This window comes from Schistocerca gregaria, chromosome 6 (genome assembly GCF_023897955.1).
Source record: "Schistocerca gregaria isolate iqSchGreg1 chromosome 6, iqSchGreg1.2, whole genome shotgun sequence".
Lineage (NCBI taxonomy): Eukaryota > Metazoa > Arthropoda > Insecta > Orthoptera > Acrididae > Schistocerca > Schistocerca gregaria.
The window spans coordinates 348,039,427-348,062,904 of NC_064925.1; the positions used below are offsets into that span (position 1 = coordinate 348,039,427).

The 23,478-nt window shown below is 40.4% G+C and overlaps 1 protein-coding gene across 2 annotated transcripts in view; it reads left to right on the forward strand.

The window, feature by feature from the left end:
* The window catches only part of LOC126279117 (protein piccolo), a 593,503-nt gene that overhangs the window by 128,431 nt on the left and 441,594 nt on the right, over nt 1-23,478 (forward strand). For both annotated transcript variants that reach the window (XM_049979596.1, XM_049979597.1), the window contains exon 9: nt 3,422-3,533. In XM_049979596.1, the coding sequence (XP_049835553.1) occupies nt 3,422-3,533 (112 nt within the window). The remainder of the gene's footprint in view (nt 1-3,421; nt 3,534-23,478) is intronic.

Below are 23,478 nucleotides of genomic sequence, written 5' to 3' on the forward strand. Positions count from 1 at the left end.
TCATATTCATGACAGGTTACCGTGTACTTCTATTAACCCATTATCTTGCGATGTTAATCGCTTAAATATGTTAGCTACACAAATGTATTTCCAAAATTTCATTACTCTGTGTAAGTGGTGGTTTTTTTTTTTTTTTTTTCCCCCCCCCAGTTGGGTGCTTTGACAGAAATCAGAAAGAATTAGAAGTGAGTGACACTGGTGTTTATTTAACTATAATGCAGAAAGTCCAAGTGTTCTAGAAATCCATTAGTCAGAGCCTAGTCATTATAAACAATCACAGTACAGGAAAACTATGAATAAGGCTGCTAATGCCCTCGAGGAACTCTGCTGTCAAACTGGGTGAGATCAGTGCTGCATCCTCCTTAAGCTGCTTGTGTGTTCACCAGGAGGTGTGCCTTCAAGCCCTCCGTAGATTTATGAGGCCTGTACACAGTTTATTGCTAACCTTGAGAGGCATTCTGCCTCGTGTGGTATCAATAATGTATGACACCAAGAAACATGGAGGTGGGTCATTTGAAAAGGATATTACTATTTTCTTTCCCAATTCTTGTCCAATCCCTCTCTGATAATCTTGTCAGTATGATATTAAATCATTGTTTCTTTCCCTCACTCTTTGAACAGAAATTCTCTGCAGAACCATTGGTTGCACTTGATTCACTGTTGGCAAATCACAGTTGCCCGTTTAAGTTGCCAAATATATGATGAGCTCTGAATGATATATCTCTGCTTCAGTCTGAATATGTGTAGTACCAGCTGTGTGCAGAAATAGCATCATGTTTTCATTTGTTTTAAATTGTGAAATTACAATAAATAATGATAAGTCAAACATAATAGAGGATTTGTCTGTGCCATTGTCATGTTAGATCTTGTTTCTTTGGCATTCCAAAGTAAAACATATTGGCTTTTTACATTATCATTGGCCTTTAAAATTATTGGAAATCCAAGTACAGGAACTTTACAATATTCACTGTATTGTATGAACAATGTATAAAAGGAGCCACATTGCTCTTCTGTGTTTAATTATGTAAATTGTTGCATGCCTGTGTTGCGATCTGATTATGGTGGCTTTATAGTATTTATAACTTTTGGAGTTTGAAGCTTGATTGCCTTACTTATATACAATGATTTAATAGCAAACATTCATAAGAATAGACAAGTGATATATCTCTCTGAGTAGTACAGTGCAGAGAGGGGGGGAAAAAGAAACATTTGAAGGATATTATTCTGACACTGGCAAAGGTGTACTTTCTAATGGAGAAAAATGCTCAAGCTGACAAATATAAGGTAAATACACTTAGTAGGTCAGTGTACATTAGCAGTAGCAAAAGCATACCATTGTCACAGGACATGTAGTAGCAAAAGCAGTCATAATCACTGACTTAAAAAAAGACTCTGCGTGACTAGTTTTTAATGAACAGTCTTAAAGAAGAGTTCGTTAAACATAACCGGACCACTGATGCTTCTGTGTGACTGCTTAATCCAAGCAGGCAGTTTTCCTTATCTACTGACAACTTTTAAGGTAGTTCCACTTCATAAAAAAGGATGGAAGGGATAATGTAAATAATCAGTTTCCTATTTATATTTTAAAAACAATTGAAAAAATTGTTTACGACAGACTCATGGAATTTAAAATAAAAAACAAAGTTCTTTGCCATGGGCAACGTAAATTCAGAAATAAGTAGTCCACAGTTATTGTTACATACTAGTGCAGAAACTGCTAACACCATAAAAGAAAACTTTAACGAAAGTTGCCAGTGTCCAAAACAAGGATATGTACACTCTCTATTTATCTCTGCTAGTCATCACCTAATTGATAACAGTACATGTTCTGTCCCTTTCTAGAGGAACGAGACTCGCTGAAGTGAGATATACACTTTGCAATCACAACTGTTCATTACAAGAACTAAACTATTTACAACTTATGGAAAAATGTCTGCAAAACTAAAGAACTGTAATGTACTGAGGAACAAGTAAGATTAACAATGACACAGTCCCATGAGGCTGGTAACTTGTAGGCAGTCTCCTGCTTAGCAGCAGCAGCTGCTGCTGTGACAACACAATCGTCTGAAACCGAGAGGTCATTGGCAGTCTACTGGAAATGACATAGTCCCACAAGGTGATGAGCACGAGAGCAGTCACAACAAATACTGCGTGGCATTGCCCTTGGAGTGGCTGGTGGAAGGGCAGCATCGGACATGGCTCAGAACGAGGGCAGCACGACACCAAAGCGGCTGCAGCAGCTGGTGTCCATAGCAGAGATTTGAGGTGGCTGTTGGCTGCTCGGAGCTCGGTATGTAATGAGCTCTCCGTGGACAGAGCACCAACTCAAGTACATGCCTTCAGAAGGAGGCATGCGTGGTATCATATGAGCATGTGACCGTGTGGACGTAAATTAGTTCTTACAACTACAGTGCCCTGTGCTGCGACTTGCATGCCATGTAGTGGCAAGACTGGTGCCCCCAAATACTGTGGTGAGTGCTGCTGGCTTGACTGCACACAGTACCTTGCTTCTTCCGTTTACAAATAACCTCCTAGGTGAGGCAAGGCCCATAATTTGCCTGCAAAACATACATGTAAGTGTGGTGGCAGAAATATGCAGGAGGCAGCCCTACATCATCAACAATACAGAAACAAAATTTTAAAATAGTGACTGCAAAGCAATTTTAAATGGATTATCTGAAAGGAAAAACACAATTTTATATTGAAATTTTGCAGTAATAAAAAAGGGGTATGGAATACTATCATCCTTGCTTGTATTCGGTCCTTGATTTAGGGTCTTATTTTTGGGGAACTCGTAAGCAACTACCCATATTTCAGTATTGCAAAGGAGGCCCTTTGCAATCATTACTGGATGCAAACCTAGGGAGTCATGTAAATCACTCATGATCTGAGCTACTCCTCCACCATGTATCTACATTGTTGAATCTCTTCCGTTCTTTGAGGTAAATGTAATAGATATGAGCATCCTACTGCTGTATTCAGAACAACATGTCCCTCTGTCAGAAAGGTATGTTTCACATGGAAGTATATCTTAATCACGGACTTATAGGTAATATAACAGCAATTATTGAGGTAAAAATCTTCAGTTTTATGTTTACAGCATTTCCACTTTTACTCAGGTAATAAATCTTTAAACACGTATTATGTCACCTCTAATTGTATTCATATGCTCATATTTACACATATAACTGTTTATGGTGGAGTATCGTAAAAACTACCCTTTTGTCCAGTTTTGAATGGACACTTTTCTTGCATAGATGCAGTAGGTCATACAGTGCAACACAGCATTCTTTGTATGTTAGACTGGTGTTCCTCAGTTGTGAATACTTGGTTCCTTCTTGACATTTTCTGTAATTTTTTCTTATTTTGGTAAGATTAATGTGAGATCAATCACTTTTACCACATTCTCAATCTGTTGCAGGTACCACCAGCCCTTACGGCTCGCCCACCACGAAAAAATTGTTCACCAAAGAACCCAGACAAAAAACTTAGTGGGTCTAAGAATCCAAATGGTCCTGATAAAACGGAACAAGGTAAGAAATATTTGTAAGAATTTTCATCCGGTATGTTGAGATATTTCATTGCATCACAGTTGTACTCTTCTTGTGAATCAGTACAACTACATGTAAGCTTGATTGTAATTTATTATTCACCAAAACTTTTGAAGTGTGTTGCATAAAGTTTCTACAGAAGGGATCAGGAAATCCTTTCTTAGATTCTCATGTATGGTGAGTGAAACGTAGTTTGTGTAAAACAGCCACCCTTGTTGCAATTTTCTGTTGAAGACCTTGTCATTTTTCTGAAGATACAGCACATACACCGAAAGAGTGGGAAGTGATATTATCGTTCTTTCTTCCTTATTATTGAAACTTAGCCACTTTCAGTTATTAAGCGTTTCACAGTACAAGCGAAAGCACTGCCTTTTTACCATTTTAGATACATGCAGGTAAGCACCAGTGATACAACAACAACAAAAAATCATGCAAGGCCATTATAAACAAGCCTGTCGGTATCTATATGTTTCAAAATATACCAATCAGTGAAAGTTACCTATTTTGTTCAGTGCATAGACAAATAATCATACCCTTCATAAGGTTGGGTGTCACTGTTAGCCATAAATAGTATGGTAAAGTGATGATGAATTTTGAGCCTTTGCTAAGAAAATTTTCTCATCGTTAACTTCACAAAAGTGAGGTGAAAGAAAAACTGTAGAAATGAGGAGGCAAGTCTAGAGTAAAGAAGATTTTCTTATGCATTTAAATGCCAGGTTACTAGAGTTCTCAGCCTGATAGCTACAGCTTCATACTACACATTGTAATGAATAAATCTCAAATTAACAGTTATGACTTAGTGTTGTGATCACTATATGCACATCCAATTACATATTTTTAAATGTGTTATTAATTCAGAAAGTTAACTACTTGAGCTTCACAGAAGAACATAAGAAATATCTGTTCGCAAATTCCAGGGTTTTGAGGACGAAACAGACACTTGTTACGAGGCCATTCTGACAACTCAATTCTATTTGGAAGGGAAAGATTAATATGTGCCCTTTTCTTCGTGACACCATCTCTGGTTAACAACACATAATATGTCTACACAAGCTGCTAAATTAATTAATGTTGGTGGTATCATGTTTTTAATCTGTGTTTTGAAGGGAAATTAACAGTAAAGTAAATCAAATAATTATCTTTTTCTGTTCTCAGAAAATTAGTAGAGTAATAACTTCATTTCAGAGTGTCATTTCAACAAGTTCCTATCATGTCATCTTGGCAGGGAATCTATTCTGTGCTTCAAAACAGAATAGAAATAAGAGTGCATGAAAATCGACTGCTTGCGGCAATAACATATCAGAATTTGCCAGTAGTTTTGTCTGACTAGAGCACCAACAAGGGACACTGTTAACACTACATGTACTGTTCTGTCCCTCCCTGTCATTTGGATGCCATACTTAACATTCCTAGTACCTGTTGACATTACATGCAAGTTCTGTCATTTCCTAATACACTATCCATCGGTGACACTGATTTAATTGTTTGTTATTGACCCACATATGGAATAATGTGGCAGTCTGTCGTATTTCAGTTGTCTGCTGAAGCTACAGTGTTGTGCAGTGTTTCTTATCTCGTATTACATGTTTCCATGACCTACTGCAATTTTCAAACTGTGGAATAGAATGACTTTGGTTGTGTAAGTACATCCTTAATATATAACACTCTTTTATGCATCATACTTTCATTCAGCCTTGCGTGTAGTGCTGAAGACAGTTATATGTTGACAAACACTCACAATATACAGAATTGGCACCACTGCTTCATGAAAATAACATAGGTGTTTCTTTGCCTGATTTTACTTGTACGTATATTATCTGTCGAACTATCTAAAATTGAACACTGTAATTAACTCTCTCACTGCTTGTGGAGGCTCCAGTTTGACTAAATTACGGCCTACTTCTCATACTCTTGGAGGCTGTCTCTCCACTTGGAGACCACAGCTCCACTGACTCTAAGGTTGATATCATTGTTGGTTTGAACAGAACTTCGTGCACCTTCATAATCTCTCACGAATAATTGGGTTAATAATATGTTCCCCACCTATTCTTACTAAATTTTATTTAATATGAATTTATATACTGTGGCATCTTTTTATGATAACTGAGAAGTTTCCTGAATTTTGGGTTTCTAAGTCATTAAGATTTTTAAATATGATTATATTCAAGTTGTTACCTGTTTGAAGGTTGAGGCTGCTGCATCCATTACCAACAGTACCTTCTTCTTTCCCCTGTGGGCTGTCTGTTGGTCCAGATCCTGCTGCCTACCATTTCAGTGGCAACAGAAGCTTGCTCTATAAGTGACTTTTGAAGGTGATTTAAATCAGGTCAACAGTTTTTTAATAAAAATGCTGGGAATTTGCCATTTATAATTGAAGCATCACAACAGTACAGACCGATAGTGCACTCATTGCGTGGCCATTACCCTACTTCCTGTATTCCAACTGCTGACACTCTCGCTTCCGAGCGCATGCAATTGGCCTGCTGTGCGGGATTCCAGAAAATGAAAGACATTGTCAGAACATTTTGGCTGAATTTTTGTACGGATTTCACCAGTGCAATTCACCAAGGAAACCTGCATTTGTATGTACAGTTATCTGTTAATTTACTATCGTGTACATGATCAGAGTTGAAATAGCTGTTTGTTATATCACAAAGATTAGAGAATATGTTCATTTGGTATTTTATATTCAGGAATGTGCAATCCATCATAGCTTAGTATATGTATGGTTTGTCCTGCATCATTTAAGTGAGTGAAACAATACTCATTTCTGACAAAAGTATATTCATTTATCAATTTCTTTACTTTCGGTTGCACAGCTGCTAGGAAGTTGTTAAAGTTTGGAAACAGCCCTGCAGGGAAGTAAACTTTAATCAAAAATAAAAACTTGCTGGTACAGCACATATTTTTTTATTTATTTGTCAGATAGGACAAAAGCATCTATGCGCTGGAAAGTTTACTAATATTTGAGTTGCTATTTTACCTCATACTGCTGGGAACTCTCACTTACCATCATTGGCTATACAATGGCATTTATATTACAATGAAGATTCTGTGCTTATTTCTCTCAATTACCATCGTTGGATATAAAATGGCATTTATATTACAATGAAGATTCTGTGCTTATTTCTGGACTGTAATGGCAAGCCACTTTAAAGCATCTACCTGTAAACTGAAATGCAAGTGACAACCTTTATATAATTATCATTATTTAAGAATTAAAATAGAAACTGATGGAGGCAATTTTTGCTGTATGCACTATTCACTTTGATATTGTTCCCTTCAATCACACTCAGGGGTGATAGGTATAGATTGTCTTGTTATGAAGTGATATTTGATTTTTTGTTCTTTTATGCTTATGGAGTTCACACTTTCTTCTCTCCTTGTCTATCGAATGAAAGTAAATGAACCGTGTTTCAGATAGTGATTTTAATTAACTTCATTTCTTGAGACCTGAGTTTCTCCTGGTGTAAGCAGTGTTCAAATAACTTATGGAATTGCAGCCAGCTGACATCGTCAACAAGCACTGATACTTTGACATGAGCGCACCCTGCCAATTTCAAGGCATATCTACAACAAGTAAGTGCTCTGGAAGTGAATTTAAAACCTTGGTTTTCAGGAAAACTCTGGAAACATAACATTTCCACACACTGTAAACACTAGCGTCATCACAAACTGTTGATGATCGATGTCAGAAGTACTTATTACAGTGAATGTGTGAATGTTACCTTTCTGGAGTTTCTCTGAAAGCCGAGGTTTTAAAATCCACTGCACAGCAATTACATGCCCCAATTGTGCCTTGAAAATGGCAGGGTGTGTTCCTGTTGAAACATGGACAGTTGTCAATGATATCACCCAGCTGCATTCCTGTAAATTATTTGAACTTCATTTCTTATTTTGCAAATTTGATGTCTTTCTATAGTGCAGATGGTTAGTCATTTTGTTTGGACTGAAACTTGTAATGTAAATCTTGGACACACTAATCACTATCACATAGATGCATGCCTTTAGGAGGAAGATTGCAATTATAAAACGCTCATAAAATTGCATTCATGCTCATCAGGTAAGTTTGAAGAAGGACATAGTTACATCAGGTTGCATTTCAAATTACTGTATTCTGGACTACCAGTTTCGAGCACGGTCCATTCTCAAGTGCATCTATAGCAACAGATGTGGATACATCACCCTTATCTCATCAATAAATAAATAAAATAAAATAAAATTCATGTGCCCTCCGTATTTGTGCATAGCATGGTCAAGAGTGTTCATCTTTAATTGCGTAGCTATAAATTGCACTTAGACACATTTGTTCATAGAAGTGACATGTGAAAACAAGTCTTCCCTGCTAGATTGGCTATGAGTGGTACCCACAAGTTCTTTTTCCCCATTACTGCTTAAGTCTCTGTATATATCTGTTGATGACAGTTCTTCATTTCTGATGGTATCATTGGCAATTTGGCATTTAAAAATATGGTGGCAATGTCTATAATGGAAACATTTAAAAAAAGTATGCAGGGTACTGGTACCTTTAACAGTCAGGTCGTTCAGATGGCATATTGCATTTGAGTCATATTGCAGAAGGAGTGGTTGTTGGCAGATGAGGGGCTGAGCATGCAGCCCAAGATAGATTGGTAGCTGAATGGTGAACAAGCACATTTCAGTGTGTGAAGAAGATTCCACGTGAAGAACTCATTCCATGACAGTGTGGGCATGATTACATACATATTATCCCAATGGTACAATCATTCATCTTGCCTTAAATGCCTAATGTTGACCAACAACACAGGCTCTGCAATGTCTCCTGATTTCACATTTCCCACCACACCATGATTTGTTAGCTTTGAGAGATTTCTCTTATGTTTCATGATGGGTCAAATGCATCCAACGGCATGAATGTGACACATACATTGCTGAATGTAGTATTTTGCTTACCAGGAGTGACCAATAACCATTGAGATAATATATGGTTATAGGTGAGTTGCAGAGTATACTGGAGAGGTGCCATAGGGACATCTGTTAGGCATGTCAATATTTTGGAAATGAACTGACATGATATGCCAGTATTCTCATCGGGAACTGGAATAGCATCATATTACGTGGTTGTGCACCAGTGGAGGTGTTTCCCTAGATACTGTAACAGGTGTGGTCCATGGCAATGACATCTTCCAGTTACAGGTCCACTTTTTTGTGGCCTGATGAATAGGATACTATAGTGTGCATAAATAAGACTCAAAGAATAGCCACCCTGACATTGCCATCACATACCATTGCTGACCTTCAGATGACTCTCGTCCAGATTGGGAGTGTTGTTGCAAACCATGCTGAATACCTCATCTATAGTTTCGGGAGCCATTGTGTTTCCTTGATTGCCATGTGAGAGTATCACAAGCCATATTGAGGTTGTGCATGCCGTCAGCAGAGGGCTGCTACATATGGTAAGTACCACCATGCCCAATTGCCTGTTATCTAGTATATCTTGAGTATTTATCACTGTGTCTTGTATCATAGTGGTTCCACAACACTGTTCGTGCTCATGTTACCACCATATCTCATGTTTTACAAGTCCAAAAATCCCTTAATGTATGGACTTAAGTGTGTGTGTGTGTGTGTGTGTGTGTGTGTGTGTGTGTGTGCGCACACAAATGCAAAAAGTTAGTGAAGGTATTTGTATTGCTCTAGACAACATTTTGATTTTAAAGTTTAAACAAACACACACACACACACACACACACACACACACACACACACACACACACCATTTCAAAATTTAATGTACATAAAAATATTGTAGTCTTTTATTTCAGGTAAAAGTAACAAAACTAGAAGTAATTTGGAAAATATTAGGAAATTAATAAAGATAAGTTTGTCAGAGAATTGGGATGAGTAGGTACTAAGATGAAAATTAAGAAAGGTTCTTGAACAAAAGTAGGTACAAAGAACCAAAAGAAACATGAAACTTCATAGTTTCATCCAAATATTGAGTTTTCTTGAATCTATACGCAGACAGGATTCCCAACATTGATAGTGTTAAACTTATTCCTTCCATTACTTATGCTACACACTGGACTATTGCACTATTGGTGAGACGAGAGCTGAAGGCTGAATGCAAAATGCCCTATATTTTGAATTTCGTAGTAGTAGTGGTGGTGGTGGTAGTGGTAGTAGGAGAAGAAGAAGAAGAATGAGGGAAAATGTGGATCACGCTATGGACTATAGGAAGGGCTAAGCAGTGCAATTTATTGACTATAAAATTGTTTCCTCTTTTTATCTGTAGGCTGGAATATTCCTCAGTTATCCATGGTTTTTCTCCTATCCACATTTACCTCAGTAATGAATAATGGTGTTCTTTTGTGCCATCATTTTATCTCTGTCTTTATTACATTCCACTAATCTAGTTGCTGCCTCAGAGAATTTCTGATTCATCTAATTCTGTCCGTAATTTTTAGTTTTCCAATTCATCATATACCCATGTTTCTTTTTCTTTAGCATACTGATTGCGACTGCTAGGTTATAATTGAGTCTAATTTCTGCACTAGTGTATGTTTTGTGGTATGGTATTTGATTTGTAGATATTTATCTAAGTATGGTACAGTTCTGTTTATATGTTTCTGTGCCTCCTGATTCTTTTGAAGTACACATTTTTCTGTGGTTTTGGAAGAGGATGTTTACCCCAAGTAAGTGAAACCTACTGCGTAACTCTAAAAACATCCGTCATTTCTTTCCTGTAATCTATACTTTGATCATTCATGTACCTGGCAGAGAAGGTTGAGAATACCAGCCTTCCTCATGGAGTTTCAACGAAGCTCGCAATTTGCAGCATTGTCCCCAGAACAGATCATGGTCTCCTGGTTGTGAGTCAAATGGAAGACTTCAATCAGAGACTTTAAGTTGTGCTATAAGGTTGAGAACTGTAGGATCCCCCTAAATGTATCAGGTGTGCACTACCCATCAGAGGCTGCTGCCCAGGTAGCGGATTGTGTGTGCGGGGTGCACACTTTTTTTTTAGTTCGGTGGTTCCATCCCATTCAGATAATAATAACTGGAGGAAACCCATAAATATCAGTGTAAGATCCAAAAAAGTGCGCCCTGCAGGCGACTATATTATGCAGAGCATTTGCAGTGAAATGCCAGAGCTTGAAGCTCTCCTAAAAGGCAGGCACAGAAAGCTGGTTATAACTGGATGTTGACATTGTGACATTTTTGGGATAAAATTTAAATGTATACCAAAAGGCTAGACTAATGGGAAATTGCACAGTAGACAAGAAACTCAATTCCACCAAGATAGAAATTGACTGCTTGCTAGATTGTTTGGGCAAAACTCAGTATCAAGGATGACCATAAAATTGTAGTTGGATCCTTCTGTTGATCGCTAGACTTAACTCCTGATGTTGCCAAAAACTGTTGCATCATGTGTGACATTTTAATTTACTACTTCCTTGCTACTAATTCTGTTCACAACAAATTTTGCAGACTGTATCCTAATCTGCTGTGGAATATATGTATCTACAAAATTATATCATTGTTCAGTACACAGTTCAGGAGATATGATGTCATAAACATTAAGCATATTGTCAGATGCTGCATGGTAAGGGTGTGGGTGCACAGCTGTAAGTAAATACCTGGGCAACCCCAGGTTTCTCCACTACTGTACTGTAAAAGTGTTCTCAAAGAATAGCTTATAACATCAACCAACCATCTGTAATGACTGTCATTGTATACTTCTACTCTTCTCTTCATTTGTCCATGCCTGCAGGAAACTGTATGGGATTCATGGATCTGCCATGCTGCTGAAAGTGTCAGTTGTGAAAATATTGTGCGCTAGTGTTATTCACAGGAACTCTGCAAGTATCTCAGTTGTCAACGCACCAGCAGTAAAAACCTGATAACAGTGGACTTCATACGTGCATTTTTTCATGCTTTAGTGTGATGATATAAGCCATTCAATAAAGTGGGATGAATTAAACTTCACACTATTTGAAGAAATACATTGGGTAGCAGTCTGATGATTTGTAGGGAAAAGAAATTGAAAGAAAAGCCCCCTAATGATGATGAAGTCTCAGTGAAACGACTTTGTATCCCAGCGTGTTTTGCACTAAAGTGGCCCCACAAATCCCATACGTAGATATGTAGATTCTATTTAATGACCTATTTGCATCTCAAATAGTTCTTTTTCATGGTGTCCAAGAAAAATATGTGTGGCTAACTGAAAGTTTATAAATGAAAGGTTATGGTTAGTGATATTCTGTCCTTAAAGTGGTTTTATCCACCTGTGTAATTCACATATATAACTAGAAACACATTGTGGCTTTATCTTATGTGTCTAACATTTATTCAGTGCTGTGACCATCACTGTATTTATTTCATTAGATATTATAAAGTTGTTATTATAGTGGAAAGATAGGAAGGGAACAACATACAAAATTTAGCATATACAACCAGTCACATGGAACAACCTAATGATGCGGAAATGTATCTGTGGGTATTTGTGTATGGCTGTATGTACTATAGCAGAGTGTTACCAGGGTCTTTGAGAACAGTATGAGTCTTCGTTTGTGTGAACATAAACTGAAGAACCAAAATATAATGACCACTACACAAAGGAAAACACAAATTGAACAGATACATATGAGGATTCAGTCTAGTGATTATAAGGGCCGCAAAAGGGAAATTTCAGTAACACATGTTGAAAATGGTGGAGTTTGTCATTTGTTCGCATACTACTGTTGTGAGCGTCTGTGGAAAGTTGTTAATGGACACTGAAACCACAAGGTGGTAACAAGCATTGGACATCCACTACTCATCAAAGAATGTTGAGTTCGGAGGCTTGCCCACTCTGTAAAGTAGAATAAGCAGCAATCTGTGGTAGATTGGGTAACAGAGTGCTATGCTGGTGCAGGCACAAATGTTTTGGAGCACAATGCTCAGCACACATTGTTGAACATGTGGTTCTGTAGCAGACAGTCTGTTCATGTTCCCCTCTTGTCCCAACTGCATTTCCAGTTACAATTGCAGTGACCATGAAATCATCAAGATTGGACCATGAGTCAGTGGAAATGTGTCATCTAGTTGAAAGACTTACATTTCTTGTTAAACCAGGTGGATGGTCCGGTCCTGATACACCATCCCTCAGGCAATGGGCTGCTTGAAACATGCACCACTCCACAGATGCAAGCCAATGGGCTGCAGTGTTGTGCTTTGGGGACATTCATTTGGGCTTCTGTGAGATATGCAGTGTAATTGAAGATATACTGACAGCTGTAGACTGTGTAAACATTATTGTGGATCACCTGCATCCCTTCATGCTTGACGTTTTCCCCGACAGTGGTGGAATCTTTGCAGCAGTATAACCATCTGTGTTGTAAACTCAAGATCGTGGCACAGTGATTTGAGAAGCATGATAATGAACATGCATAGAACTCTTGGCCATCAAATTTTCCTAATCTGAACACAATGGAACACATCTGGGATGCTATCACGTACCAGCTCCACACGTACAAAATACTGGCCCGTTATTTAAGGGAATCATGTAAACAGTGCATAGATAGCTGGTGCCACGTACCTGTGGAAATCTTACCAAGGACTTGTTGAATCCACACTATGCATTTCATTCCAAAGTTGAGCCAACATGCTGTTAAACAGGTGATTATAATGTTTTGGCACATTAGGGTATAAAGGTGTGTACATTGTACTAAAGCTGGAAGAAGAAGGGATGCTTGAAAGTTAATTATCTTGTAAGGGTCTTAAGTGTGTTATGGAGCCAGTCACTACTCACGTGCAGCTGAGTGGATACCTAACTTCATTTTTGTGTACTGTGAAACTACTTGTATGAGCTGACAGTGATATACCATGAAAGTTAAGGGAAAACGAAATGTGCTTGGTGCTTTCTGCAGCTAGTCCAGATCTTCATAAAGTGCCAGAGATTAGGTAAGTAAGAACTCAAGTTAGATTTACAGACCTTATAGGGAATTACTTTTGATTTTTCTCATGTAATGTTTATAAAGATTGATGAATTGTCATTCCACAAGGTAAGTGTTTTAGTTCTGCTCTTTTGCTTAATATTTTGACAAATGTGTTGATCCAGTATTCCACAAATAAGTTTTGTGTTTTTTACAGTAAAAGTCAGAGACCTCTCATCATTGTGGGAGGCAGTAATGAGTGTTTGCTTATTTATCTAGTATCATTATCATAATGTCATAGTCATATAATCTGAAACTAAATTTGTCTTCATTGATTCTTGCATCATGAAACTGCATAGTATATATATTTTCCTCACAGTGCGTCTCAGCAATAATTGAGTTACCAGTACATTTTTTCTTGAATAAAGAACGTTTAATTCAAAAAATTTGAATCTATTGGCCGTACAGGCCATATTCATGTGTAACTACCAGCCAGCAATTAAAAATGTGTTGTTGGGACATAATGCTGCAAACCTCAATATACAGGGTGGTTATAATTAAACTTTTGCTACTTGAACCATTGTAGACTGAAAACTATGTACCACTCAGGTACCCAAATTTATAGGAATGATGATCAGACTATGCTGCAGAATAAGTGTTGTTTGTGGTGGTTGTGTCATAACTTGCCATTAGATGCTAGAACTGGTATGGGAGTTTCAGGTTGAGACACAATCATTACAGTTGCAGACACTCAACATGGGTCCCAACAAGGTGAGCAGGGCTTTACTTGTAAAGATGTTTTATCAAAACAACAGTAATAGTTGTGCTGCTCTTCAAGAGTATCAGCACCGGGTTGAAGCTTGTGATTCAGAAGTTTGAATTAGATGGTGATTTGGGAATTGCTCCCAGGAGAGGCTGATGGCCAATTACGCCACAAATTCTACAGTCCACCATTGTTTTGCGCAGCTATAGAGCAATAAGTAATGTGATTCTAGGCTGTCATGGATGCAGATGGCCATCACATCGACCGATGTTTGTAACCTGGAATGTAAACATGTTAAGCAACTAAAAAAATGTTATGCTATAATGTGGAAATTAAAATTTGCTTCTTTCATTACTGCTTCTGTTCCATGTGTCCTTTCAAATGTTTCCATGAGTTGTCCTGTGATCATTCATTTGTCTTCGAATCCCTCTCAAGTAGCGAAAGTTTGATTATAATTACCCCGGACACTCATCATTTGACCCTTTGAATGGTTGACTTACATTGCAGAGAGAGAGAGAGAGAGAGAGAGAGAGAGAGAGAGAGAGAGAGAGAGAGAGAAGAATTCAAGCATATGCATTGTGATAAATAGCTTAGTCACATCTTATTTAGTTACCGACATCATCTTGTCTTCACATTCTTTCAGCTTGACTGTTGTTATGTTGACACTGTCAGACAACTTCTTCATACTGTCGTCTTACAAGTCGTCTAATATTGTGCTATTGTCTCATTATGATATATAACTGCTAACATTATTCTTTGTTGTTGAGAATATGATATGGTATACTTTACTCTGTTCAAGATTCTTTAAACATCTTAAAAACGAGTTCTGTAACATAATGTTAGTTCTGGAGAAGATATTTTAGAGGAACACTGCTTCACCTTATAACTGAATACCTTAATCAACTTTTTTTTTAATTTTGAGATTATTTTCAGCTCAATTAAGATGTAAATGGTCATTACCACTTTCTCACCGTTGAGAGGAGAACTGTTCTAATGAACAGACCTATATTAATAGTTACCTAGACATATCTCCTTGGCACATTTGTTCCTCACAGTTTTCTCGTATGATTATATTTTATCTTACATGAGTTTATCTGTTCATTGCGTATTTGTGATACATAAAAACCCAATTGTTTCAATAATTTTACTTTATAGTGTAGAAAGTGGACATTGCAGACATGTAATTTACTTTCTCTGTGATTTTTTGTAGTGCCCTGTGTCATTTTTAACAGTAAGAAGGAAGTCATATGTAGAAAATATAAATTGATAACCTCCTTTTGAATCACTGAACTGTCATTCAGTATATTTTTTACACTTTCAAGCTGTGCCATCATGAAAAATTTGAAGATGAAAGACAGTAAAACAAAAGTTGGTAAGATTTTATCCCACATCTTGCAGTGAATCTGTGCCACAAATATGATTCAGTCATCGTGTATTTTACAGAATCCAAGAATGCATTGGAATCAGTTCGTAAATGGACATATGCGTTTACTGTGATGTTATCTCGGTGAATTTACTTGTGGCACCATCCAATGTTATGTGTAGAGATTTGCTCCATACTCAGGTGTCACTCATAATTAGAGGTATCAGTCACAATTAGTTGCTCATTGGCACAGTTTGACCTTTACACTGAAACATTATGTCTCAAACAACTGAACTGGCGAACTCTCAAAGTCTGGTAGTGGAGGACACGATGTCTACTTAGGGAAATGTAATGGATCTCCATATTTTTGTCCTTGTGTTTTCAGCTACTGTTAAGAAGAAATCATTGTATTTAGTGACCAGTGATCAAAATTTTACCTCATCTGTTTCACTGTTACTGTCATCAAAGAGTTGAATATTGTTTAATTACTGGGTTAATTCATTTTGTGCCAAATAATGCTCCAAATGGTCTTTGGTACATTTATGGGATTTTGAATTCTGTTTGTGTAGTGCATGGTTTTTACATTTTTTATGGTATGGTGAAATATTGCAGAGTAATACTCGGAGTGCAGCTTCACATATTGATTGCAATTAGTCTTCCACATTAAATAAAACTCGCTCTTCCTGGCATGAGATTTTTTTTTCCACTCATTCCCCCAGCACTGTAATTGTCCACTAATCTTTGTAAGGGAAAGCTCGATCCTTAGTATATTAAGAATTATTTTTTGGAAATAACTTAATTTCTCATCTAGTGTGCACTCTCGGTGGAACCTCTTGCTATTCTACGTCCAGCAAATTCTCCCTGAATACTGTGTCTGCATTGGCATTTACTACTCTAAGAAACTATCCTTTTCTACTTAGTTCTCTGTTTCTGATGACCCGATTTATTAGACCACAATCAAGTTGCCCTTTTTCAGCTGAATCTACTTTTTTCAGTGGTGATTTCAACATTGACGGTGCACCTAAACAAATAAAACTGTCGTCTCCGATTAAAGCGCCCTTTTCGAGTCTTTTTACAGAAATTCTAGGGCAGAGCAAAATCCGTTCCCTACTGCAGGTCATATGAGAAATGCCCCATTTGCGCTCTTCGGAGAAAAGTCTGCTTGGAGAAATGCCAGTAGCGCTGCGCGGCGGGGCGGCGCGAGTGGGGGTCGGCCGAAGTGGGATGACACATAAGGACAGGGTGCGAGGGGGAAGCCGGTGGCTGTGACTGCGGTCAGGTCAGGGGACGCGGTGGCAGCAGCAGCGGCGTGTTGATCCCACGCTGGCCTTATCGATCAGAGCGCGGCGCGCGCAACGTACCCCCACTCCGCCTCGCCTGGCCACGTGAGGCTGCGCTCCTCGGACAGCTTCCTGTAGCTAGGCTCCGCCAAAAGCTGCTTACTCAGCCGGACAGCCGCTGAATATAGGCCGTCCAGCAGGTAACTGGTGGGAAAACAAGGGCTTGTTCCTTGCAGCCATTGCCGTTACTGTGTTGAGGTTTACACGCAATCGTCGGTCAAAAAGTAAGAACAGTCCACTGTAGCGTGAGAGTAGTAGATTCCGTCTTCTTAAGGCGTGTGTCGATTAACAAGTAACTTCCGTAGAGAAGATCTACAAGCAGTTCCTGAGATGTTTACGCTAGAATAAAAACTTACCCAAGTTTATTTCTGTAAGTCTCTTCAGAAGTTGTTTTCAAGAACTTGTTGCGACATTATCCGGTAAGTCACAACGCGGATGAAAGTTATTTTGAGTGATCTTGACAGACGGTCACTGAACAGGATTGTGGCGAAAAATAAGAGCACGACGGCAGCAAGTCACTGCAGAACTGAATATCGCATTTGCGAACTCCGTCAGCACCAAAATAACACAAAGGGATCTCCATAAGCAGGGAATTGTAGAGCGAGCTGGAATTCCAAAGCCACCCATTAGTAAAAGGGAGACGTAGTGACGAAGCCATAAAACCTTGAGTATGGAGCAATGGAAGAAAGTCATTGGTCGGAAGAGTCGTGTTTCACTCTGTTTCCAGCTTCTTGACGAGTTTACCTCTCAAGAGGGAATCAAGGTTGAGTTTGGTGATGGTTTGGGCAGCCATATTGTGGTATTCCAGGGACTTCATGGTTTTTCTGCAAGATCGCTTTATCACCATGGATTATAAGACAATTTTGCCTGATTAGGCTCAGCCTATGTACAACGATTGTTCGCCAACGGTGACGCTGTGTTCCAAGAGGATAGGTTTTGCGAGCTCGAGGATCAATTGTCGCATCTCTCCTGCCACCAGTCACCAGCTCTCCATATTATTGAGCCTTTCTGGTCTACTTCGGAGAGAAAGATGCACGATCGCTATCCACCTCCATCGTTGTTACCTGAACTTGTCACTATTTTGCAGGGAGAATGGTACAAGAGTCCTGTAGTGCACAAGAAAATATCGTCTTTATACCATCGTAAGGAACTGCAGGAAGATTTCGACAGAATTTCCACTTGGTATAAACAATGGTAGCTCTATTTAAATGTGAGTAAATTTAATATGAAGCCTGCAAACAAAAATGACCCCTTAGCATGTAATTACGATATTAATGGTGCTCACCTTTTCGACAGATATTCGCTAGTCTTCAAGAATAAGCTTACGGACGACATCGCTTGTCACGGGGCCTGCTGATGTGGGTCGCCATTTGCGATGTTCATCTTCATGAAATGGCCAATGTTGATGCAAGACACACAGTTTAAGACGTACTATTGGAAGACACTTCTCTCATAGTGTTTGTGATTTCTCATTGAAAATGTCCAGCCGGCCGGGTTGGCCGAGCGGTTCTAGGCGATATAGTCTGGAACCGCTACGGTCGCAGGTTCGAATTCTGCCTTGGGCATGGATGTGTGTGATGTCCTTTGGTTAGGTTTAAGTAGTTCTAAGTTCTAGGGGACGGATGACCTCAGAAGTTAAGTTCAATAGTGCTCAGAGCCATTTGAACCATTTTGTAAATGTCCTTTGCAGATATTCCCCAGAGAAACAAAACCCTAAAGACGTGAAACTTGTTGTGCCGTCTCACATTCTACCTGAAGTAACAATAGTTCATCATAATGAGAACGTGTGGTATTTGCAGAGTCGTGCCTCACGGTATCAAGCTTCCATATGGTATTTAATTCATTTTTTAATGCCAACAAAAGTACGAAAGCAGTACATCCCCAGCGATTTACATTACTGCGTCCACTTTAGATACAAAGGTTGGTCCAAAAAGTTCACTGTAGATTGGCTATGTCGGGCACCAGAGCAGTTAACCTTTATACGTAGAAGCATTGTTCGTTTGGAAGCTTCACCATCGTATGATAAATTTGATTAATCGCACTGCAACCAAGTTCGTTAACGTACGGTTGTAAAATTTTCGAAGCTGGCCATTACAATACTACTTCACACACACACACACTAAATGGTTCAAATAGCTCTGAGCACTATGGGACTTAATTTCTGAGGTCATCAGTCCCCTAGAATATAGGACTACTTAAACCTAACTAACCTAAGGACATCACATACATCCAGGACTCGAACATTCGACCGTCGCGATCGCGCGGTTCCAGACTATAGCGCCTAGAACCGCTCGGCCATCCTGGCCTGCGCACACAAAAGGAGCTGCTCCTCACACAGGTGAGCCTGCAGTTACCCAAACAGAATTTAAGTGGCGCTGGCTTGAGACTGTTTGGGGAGGGGGTGGAGAAGTTCGTGGTACCACTTCCCATCCTAGCTGACCAATCTCCTGAACTGTCATTATTAATCGCGCAAACATAGTTAACACTCGGTGCATTGGCTGATGGGAGCGGTTGTAAATGGAGTCGTTCCCATCAGCCACCGTGCCGAGTGTCAACTTTGTTTGTGCGTACAGTATGCAGTTACCATCGATGCTTTCGTGCCTTACAACTGCTGCATTTGTAGTCCAACTGCCAAACGAAGCAGTGCAACTGACACATAATAGACGTCATGGCATTTCTTTCGTCGGTGATGGTTGTTTCAGCCACGATAACATGAGAACTGCTCGATTTTGTTCGACTGGTATAATGTCAAACATTCACTCTTTGTTTGTAAAATACCCAACATCTTCACCAGGACCATACATCGTCATTGTTTGATTGCAATTGCCCCATTTACGAGAAAGTCTGTGTATTATTAAAATATTACAGACGAGCACTCTTGGATACATGTGAGAAATGCAGTTGGACAAGTTGAAAGTATACGATCACCAGAGTCCAGTTTGTAACAGAAGTGTTCTTTTAGGACCAAAGACAAAGCTTACAGTTAAAGATAGTAAACCGCCATTTGACTGTGTATTGTTATATTTACTATTCGTTTGCAATTTGCTTTAGCAGCAGCCGACACCTTCCTTTGAAGACGAGACGTAGCCCCTGTCAACTCATACAGTGTCTGTCGCAAAACCTCGTATATAAAAGAAAAATAATCTCGTTGGCAAACTGCGAAGAATATTGCTTTGGGATGTGCTTGTTTTACGTTTTGCTTCTGTGTTTTTTTAGTGAGTTGTGCTCTCGAACTTTCATTTGACGTCATCTCTTGACGTCAGTCATAAATCTCAGATAGCCACTGTGGCATCTGCGAGAAAGTGTGAAATGAAACTAATTCACGGAGATACTGCATCGCAGAGGAGTGCAGTAAATAAACGCAACAGTGGGAATGATGAACGGCAGGCACGTGGAGGCAGAGCACACGAAATTGCGCGTCCCGGTGGTGGCTGGGATGGCAGCGTGACCGCAGACCAGGCCGGTAAAGGACCGCGGGTGGCGGCGGCGGTGGGGGAGTGTGGCGCGGCCTGAATAATTAATGGCGCCGGCCAGAGGGGGTAATTGGCGGCTCACCCCGGCCGGCGCCAGCGCCAGAGCACTGCCTCGCGGCGAGCGAAGCCGAGGCCGGCTCGAGCGAGAAGGGCGCCGCCGGATTACGCACCACCATATCTGTTTGACCAGGCTCGTTGGCACGCCTCGTAAACTACCGCCCAGGCGCCTTCAGCACAAGCGCTACTGCACAGCGCATCGCAAGTGCCATCGAATTCAGTCAACTTTTTCGTGAGCACTCAGCTCCATAGTTTTGTAACTCTTGGGGCCTAGTCTTTCCCGAACTGTCGCTTCTTCCCTTCTCTCAGATAAGCAGTTGCGTACCTTCTGAGAAATTGTCCTGTCCCCTTTGACCGTGGCAGCGTCGGTCGGACTTCTCGTCGTACTGCAGACTTCTTTGCGAAAACTGTCCGCAGCTCGTGGTAGCGTTCTCGCTTCCCACGCACGGGGTCCCGGGTTCGATTCCCTGCGGGGTCAGGGATTTTCTCTGCCTCGTGATGACTGGGTGTTGTGTGTTCTTCGTCATCATTTCATCATCATTGACTCGCAAGTCGCCGTAGTGGCGTCAACTAAAAAGGACTTGCAATACGGCGGCCGAACTTCCCCGCATGGGGCCTCCCGGCCAACAATGCCATACGATCATTTCATTTCATTTTTTTGCCAAAACTTGCTGTGTAAATATAGTGAGACAGGTGTGGCGGTTACAGACTAGAAACGGATAGGAGAATTTAATCGTAATTATGATATATTCAACAGAAATTAAATTTTAGGCAGCCTTTCCAATATGGGAGCCAGTAATCCGTAATGCTGAGAAGTTCGCCTACTACGGCCCACAGCATGTTGAAACGTAACAAGAAGGCAGCAAATTAACTACCGTGTGGAAAGAGTAGTTCATATAGGACGCTAGCACGTCCTATTCTTGAGTAATGTTCAAGTGGTTGGGATCCGCAGCAGGTCGGATTAAAGGGAGACGCCGCAGCAATTCACAGTCAGGCTGTTAGATTTGTCACCGGTAGGTTCTCACAACACGAAAGTATTACGAAGGTGCTTCGGGAACTCAAATGGGAATCACTGAGGAGAGGGCGACGTCCTTTCCGAGGAGAGGATCAGTATTGAGAAAATTTAGAGAACGGCATTGCAGGCTGACAGCAGAACGAATCTACTGCTGCCAACTTACATTTCACGTAAGGACTGTGAAAATGAGATTAGAGAAATTAGGCCTCGTATTGAGTCGTATAGACAGTCATTTTTCCCTAGCTCTGTTTTTGCGAGTGGAACAAGAAAGGAAATGACTAGTAGTGGTACAGGGTACCCTCTGTCCCGCACCATAAAGCGACTTGCAGAGTATGTATATATATGTAAATGCAGATGTTTGTGTACTGAACAGAGAAAATAATTGGCATTCCAGATGCACTTGGGGCAAAATTATATATACAGAGGAAGATAATAGGAGTTGTTAACTAGTCGTGAGAGTTCTAGAAATTCGTTGCAGAGGTTAGTGTAGACTGTAGAGCTTAGCAGTTGTTCGTAGGTGAGCGGCATCTCGTATGAGACAGGACTGAGGGAGCGCGGTGTCTGGCCGTTTTATAGATAGACGGAACGTCGTCACGGATTTGCCCATCTCCTCTGATGTGATGGAGTACAAACACGTTTTGCTGTTCATTCGTAGTCTTCATGGTTTTGGTGATTATTTCGCTTTTTGTAGTGTCAGGTTATTTTCCTTCTCAGGTTCGGGGTCTACTCGTCGTCCTCGCCGGCACGGACGTCTTGGGAAGATTCTGGACTCGTCCGCGATCTGCCGGTGTGGCTGCCTGGACATTTTATAACCTGCATGTTGTGCTTCCTTGCCTTTGTCTGTGGTAAAAAGCATAGTCCACGTTGTCAACCCTGCAGGGAACTGCACCGATCACCCCCCTCGTTGCATCTCTGTGGCGGAGGTCAGGACTCTTTTAACTCGAGAGTCGGCGTCAGCGTCAGAAAACACAGATAAACGTCTCCCTCCGCGACCGCATGGCATACGAACAGAATTTGTTTTTCCTAATTGTCAACGCAAAATTAAGACTTTTAATGAAAGTGATTCGTGGCTTAACATAATTTTTCCGACATCACTACCTCATAATTCTATCTTTGCACAACACATTGTTAGTTTCAGAATTTTGCACGTAATTAGTTGTAGGAGGCTGCACTTTGGCTACCGAGGAAGTGTTCCATCTCGAAAGTCACCTCATCGTCATTTAGAAAATGCCTACATGCAACGGTTTCTTTATCCAACGAAATAGTAGGAAGTTACTGGGTGCCATGACTGGAGAATAGTGGGGAGGGGGAGGATAATAGTTGATACCCCAAGGAAGCGGGACGTGAGACTGTGTCCTGTACACGACGAGTTGGGGCTTTGTCGTGGATCAAAAGCACCCCTGTAGACAGTTTCCGGCGAGGTTTCTCCTTAACAGCCTCCTGCAACCTCATCAGATTTCGGTAGTATGCTCGTGTGACGCCGTGCCCCTTACAGCATATGCAACACACCACAGTTCTCTCGAAGGACACTCAGCATCGCCGATGTGGTTGGGTATTCGCTTTTTTCGTCGGAGGTGTGAACGAACCACGTCTCTTCTGCTTGCTTTGCTCCTTAGTGTTGGAATCATAGTGATACACACAGCGCTTGTCCGTGGTGATTAGGCGGTTAAAGAAGTCATATGGATCGACCTAACACACCTACAACATTTCCACTGCTGCCTCGTTTCGGCGTTGTGGTGGAGCGGAACACAGCGGCTAGCGACTTTTGTCATGTAGAAATGGTTCTCAGGCGAAACGTCGGATGTCGTGAAATTCCCACAGTATTCTATCGGCGCAGCTCGACGTGTTTAGTCTGCAGCTCGTGGTCTCGCGGTCGCGTTCTCGCTTCCCGAGCACGGGGTCCTGGGTTCGATTCCCGGTGGGTCAGGGATTTTTCACCTGCCTTGAGATGACTGTGTGTTTGTGTTGTCCTCATCATTTCATCATCATTCATGAAAGTGGCGAGATTGGACTGTGCAAA